This window comes from Geospiza fortis, unplaced genomic scaffold, assembly GCF_000277835.1.
Source record: "Geospiza fortis unplaced genomic scaffold, GeoFor_1.0 scaffold98, whole genome shotgun sequence".
Lineage (NCBI taxonomy): Eukaryota > Metazoa > Chordata > Aves > Passeriformes > Thraupidae > Geospiza > Geospiza fortis.
Window position 1 is genome coordinate 1,052,867 of NW_005054306.1, and position 5,726 is coordinate 1,058,592.

Below are 5,726 nucleotides of genomic sequence, written 5' to 3' on the forward strand. Positions count from 1 at the left end.
AGCAGGAATTGGCTTAGGAATTTCTGCAGCAGGACTGGAGTAAGTAACACTGTGTTTCCACTTAGTGGATCTACTCTAAAAGCATTCTGAGGTTACAACACTTTTACCCTGTGGAGTTAATTGCATGCACTGAGCCTGAAAGTGCCAGCAGCTCCAGATGGCTGACCACTAAAGACAGGATTGGTGCCATCTAGGCCAGACAACTGAGCATTAAGTTACTTGCCTTGTCATGGTTCTATTCAGAAAAACCTGACTTCCCTTCAGATTTTCCTCCTTTCAATTACTCATGTAAATTTTAGTGGCTTATATGAATAAAGAACTAAACACAAAAGTGCAGCAGATGAAGGTCCCCCACGGGTGATACAGGTGCTTTGTGCATTCCCTGTTGCACCTGAGCTGGATTATCTTTATGAGCTTGTAAGATTTCACATGGATTGGAGTGCTTTTGGGGGTGCCAGAGATCTGTTCAGCATGAAAGGATCACCAACTCCTGCATGATTTTAGGGAACTGGATAGTGATCAGGGTCAGGAACAGCCTTTCTCACAGATCTGCCTGTCACCTAGACCATGTCACTTTAGGAGAGGGTTTATGGTCTCTTCCCATTTGGTCTTGTCTGTTCTGACCAGACAGGCTGAGTAAGTGACATCTCCTGCTCTGCCTTTGTGCAAGACCTGGCAGAAAGGGCCTGTGTCTGTCCCTGCTACAGAGCACAATAAATACTTAGAAGGGAAATCTATCCCTCAACTCCAGATTAGTTTCTGGTAACCAGAATGTTTTGCTTTGGGACCTTGAGCTGAAATTGCTAAATAACAGGCAATGTTGGCTGAACATTTCGGGCTTAGTAATTTTAACTGCTTATTGCTAACACCCTTAAACAATTTGCTGTTCCCCAATTAGCCCCTTATCAATTGCATTCCAGTTGGGTCACAGCAGTTTTCCAAGGCAGATGTTTGTGGGAGAACACAGAAGACAGAGTGATGCCAAATGAGCTTTCATTAGGTGCATGTTCAGAAGAAAAACTCATTCCACAGATTGGGAGTAGGAATTTGAGTATATCAGCAGTTGTGGGACTGCATGGAAGCCCTGAACCAGCGAAGTGTACCTAACTCTGAGCACTTGAGTAAATTTGTCTATCTTGAGATGAGTGCTTAAGTGTGTGTTTAAATTAAAGTTAATTATTGCTGTCGAAATTGGTGAAATTACTTCCATGCTTTTAAAGCAGAGCTTGAATACTTTGCTGAATATTAATATGAAACACAAAACAGATTAATTTCACATGACCACAGAATCACAGAATGAGTAGGGCCGGAAGGGACAACAGTGGCTCATCTGCTTCCAATCTTCCTTGCTCAAGCAGGGTCATCCCAGAGCACAGGCACAGGATTGTGCCCAGATGGTTCTGGAATATCTCCAGTGAGCGAGACTCCACAGCCTCTCTGGGCAATCTGTTCAGGGCTCAGTCACTGCGCAGGAAAGAAGTTCTGCCTCATAAGCAGGTGGAACTTGCTGGGCATCAGTTTATTTCCTTCCATGGGATTCCACAATCCACAATCTTTAAAAGTATGCAAGCAATTTAATCAATTTCAACAGCAATAATTAGCTTAAATGTTATATATAATAACAAGAAAATACAGACATAATGCAGCTATCTGAAATTGAGCACAAAAATGAGGTTTGAAAAACACAATTTGAAATGTAGTGGAGAGAAAGAAAAAAGAGAGGAGTAGGGAAAATGGGAGAAAAGTCTTGAAGAGTGGGGGGGGTGGGGGGTGGGGAGAAGGAAGCCTTCAGGTGAACAACAGCCTTTTAACTTTGGACATACACACACCACTTGTTTCCATTTGTTTAGGTTTACTGGGTACAAGCCAGGGATATGCAGACAGTCAGATGATGTGATCCTCACACTGAAACTCCTGATTGGAGCAGTCCCTGCCATCCTCATCCTTTTAGGTTTGTTTATACTCCTTTTCTACCCCATCACTGAAGAAAGTCGGAAAGAAACAAAGCTTGCCCTTGAAGAGTTAAGGTAAGTTTGGACTGGCAGTAAAACAGCAGCAACACCCCCACAGCAGCTCTTAATCATACTGGGAAAATTATTATTGTAATGAATCCCTATATTCCTTACAACAAAATAAACCAATGTGCTCTTAGTCAGATTATCAACAGAATGGTACCACGACATGTTCCAGTATCTCTTTTTTGTAGTGCAGTACCACCTGTTTAGACGACCATTTATCAGAAATTTCAGCTGCTGTATTTACATTTTCTCTGGAGTGGCTCACAAAGTGCTATTGTGGTACATTGTTTCAGGCCAGAAATAAGGAATATTCTACATAGATTAAATTTGTAGGGGTAATGTGAATAGCTACAATTTACTTTTATGTAGAAGAAAATGTTATGTTGTTGACTGCATTCTTGGTGTTTATGGGATACAAGAAACATCCAAAGCATTTAGAAGTGTAGGCAGAAAAGATTGTGGGAGAAAAAAAGAGATCAGCTTTGAGCTATTCTTTCCCTTTTTACTCAGTCACTCTCCCTTCCTCCTTTTTTCTCCTTCTCCAAGGGAAATCATGTCTAGCTCAAATTTATCCACCTCTGTCAACTCTTGAGGACATACATAAGGACAGTCCTAGCAGACTGATGGATAAAATACCAAAAAAATAGGTTGATCCTTTGTCTTGGTTTTATTATCCTGATTTACTGGAATTGGAAACTGATTTCCATGCTAAGAGGAAATTCCAGGAACTAAGCAAGAGTGCCTGGGACCAATTCATGCCCTAAAATATCCAAGATAAGTGCATGGGGTTGGCAGATATGAGAAAAACCTCTGTGAAGACTGGAGGGGACAGGGTAAACAATCTAAAATGGGACTGGCTCCTCTGTTCAGGAGCTTCAGTCATTGTCCAGAGCAACCATGCCTTGCTGGGGGTTCTCAGCTCTTTGAGATTGCCAAACTCAGCTCAGTGAGTCAGCAGTGAAAGCCACAAGTGTGTTCATGTATCATTTGTTCTGCTTTTACCAGGAGGAGCCACCAAAGCACAGAGAACTTGGACAGCCACGAAAAGGACACCTCTGTCTGAAAGCTCTGAATGCAGTGGCTTTTCAAATACAGACTCACATCCCACCAACTCTGTGGGAGTTTTCTAGGTCATTTCTCTGCTCACATTTTATCAAAAAGGACAAAGGATGATTCTGACATACCCAGTAATGAAATCAAGAGGGAACACCATTGTGCAAATATACACCTAACTTCATGCACTGTGCTAAAAAAGACATTACACATGTTCAGAAATGCAAGCTATTGAAGGCTTGAGGACTTTGTTTGGTTTTTTTCAACGATTAATGGGAAGCTGTGATCTTGTTCATGAGAGATTTTATGCATTTTTAACTTAAGAGGAAGAAAAAAGAGTAAATGTGACCAGAGAATCTTTGAAGGTTCTGAATTGGAAAATACCCTCTGAAGGGTCATTGAGTCCAACTCACGATGCACCATCCAAATATTAACTCACAATATACTTCACCCTTGGGGATGGAGTGGATTTTGAGCACAATCTCTACCTATAACTTGCACACTATTGTGTTTGGAAAGCACTTGGGGACCTGAAGTATACTATATGAAGTTCATACTATATGAAGATTTATTTTGTTTTGAAATTAAGCAAATCACTCATGCAGACATATTTTGAGGATTTTTTTTCATTTTTTTGAAAGAGATTTTGAGGTAATCTAAGTTTATAGATTCTACAAGAAATAGAACCCTTCATTTCCTGTTACTGATGTTTCTTGCTTCTGACACCTGTAAACCAATCTCAGTCAGAGAATGAGAACTTTGCATTTTCAAAATCAACATCTTCCCTGAAGATACGAAAAATCAGTAGTCCTTTCCAAAAATTATGTAATTTAATTTTCTTTAAATTTTGGCCTTTAACTAACCACCATACCCATTTCTCACATGGTGTAGGCTCTCTGCCTCACAAAAAACCATGGCATGGGTATTAAACTCAGCTGGCACCTATTTTATAATAATGAAGCTACACCAGTCTTTTAAATGGTGATTTTTTTCAGTCAGGGATGTTATCATGCTTTAGATAAATCGACTCATTTCTACTATAGATTTGTACTGTTGAGCATACTTTTTAAATGAAAGACACACCTAATCTCAGGCACCTTCTGGAGCACTGAAGTTCAGACCTGTTCATTCTTGGTTTCTGTGGTGGTTCCAGAGACTGGCTCCAAGCCTAAGCTCAAGTGATAGGACTCTGAAGACATATCTAAAGCTGGAAGAGACAGTGAGGAATTCAAGAGCTTTGCTCTCCTTGAAGAAATTAGCAATGCAAGACAAGACATGAATTTCATCCCACTGCCTTCTCTGTGTGACTCTGTGAGTGCCTTTTTGCTGGACCAGAAGTGCCTTTGGAGGACAGGCTTGCTGCTGTTCAGGAGCACCTGGAGGAAGGGGCCACCTGAAATTTGCTCAGGGCCATTTGGGAAGTGGCTCACGGTGCTGGGCTGGAAAATTGGGAAAGATTTTGCTGAAGGACACTGGGATGTGAAATCAGTGCAACCACGGAGCGCCTTATTACGTTTGATACTGAAACCTTGTCAGGCAAGTTTGAAGTCAAAGGCCTTATGAACTGTCCACAAAATGCTTAATTATGAGGGAGCTTCTAAGGGTATATTTTGAGTGTGTGTGGGTAAGAATTAACTTCATTTAAGATTTCTGTTTACCTGCCATTTAAGGCTGGGGTTTTTTGTTTTCTTCCTTGTTTCAGTTTTTGGACAAACCAAGATATGTATGCCTGGGGCATATGTGTTTACAACAATAAAAACCATAAGCCTGTTTACAATTTTGAGCCTGATGGAATTTGAAATAGCAGATTTACTGCACTTTGAAGTAGGTAAGTTATGTAGCAATATCACACAGCTCCAAAACATCACAGAGAACAGTTTGGGGCATTCAATTTATTCTGTAATATTTGTGTATTTCTGAATAGCCACGTTTAAAAATAACCAGAAGGCCCAGTAAAGGCTGTTAATGTTTTTTAATGGGTTATGTTTGCAGCTACTATAAATCTGTAGCTACAAGGCAGTGGGTCCATGTCAGCTTATATTAACTGAACACTCAGGCCAGTGATAAAAGGGCTGCAGAAAATGGTGGCTGGGGTTGAGTGGAGCCATTTGAATGTGGCTTACAATACTATTTCTAGATCAGTTGTGCAGTTGCCTCTAAAATTGCATAACATCCAGTCTGAATTCAGACTCTTGGGAGGTAAACTTGGTTGATAGTAAACTGTTTTCTTCTTCTCCAGAGAGACAATGTGATCTTTATCTCACTGAAATACACTCAGTCCTCACTTTGCATATGGTACCAACGGGAACTGCCAAAAGAAAAGATAAAGCTTCTGTAGATTAAGTGAAGCATACTATTTTTATATTTTGAAAATCTCATTATTTTATTTCATTATCAGAAATATAACATTGATGTAATTTTGTTGAGAAAATCAGTGTATTTTTGAAGTTAGAAGAATGGAGGATAAAGTGCAGGATAAGATTATTTTTGTACGTTTCTTTTCTTAGACTCAGTGTTGGTGCAGTAAAATGAAAGAGATTTATATGTCTCTTGTCAGTTTTAAATGATGTGTATGCCTTGTGCCTGTTCAGAACATGTGACCAAAAGAAGCAATTTTTTATGTTGACAAGCATTCAGATTAAATGCTAATCTAAT

General features: G+C 39.9%; 1 protein-coding gene across 1 annotated transcript in view; it reads left to right on the forward strand.

Moving 5' to 3' along the window:
• The window catches only part of MFSD2B (major facilitator superfamily domain containing 2B), a 36,458-nt gene extending 33,213 nt beyond the window's left edge, over positions 1-3,245 (forward strand). The window contains exons 13-15 of the mRNA XM_031066709.1: positions 6-39; positions 1,851-2,027; positions 3,024-3,245. Of these exons, the coding sequence (XP_030922569.1) occupies positions 6-39; positions 1,851-2,027; positions 3,024-3,081 (269 nt within the window). The 3' untranslated portion in view covers positions 3,082-3,245. The remainder of the gene's footprint in view (positions 1-5; positions 40-1,850; positions 2,028-3,023) is intronic.
• The last annotated feature ends 2,481 nt before the right edge of the window (positions 3,246-5,726 follow it).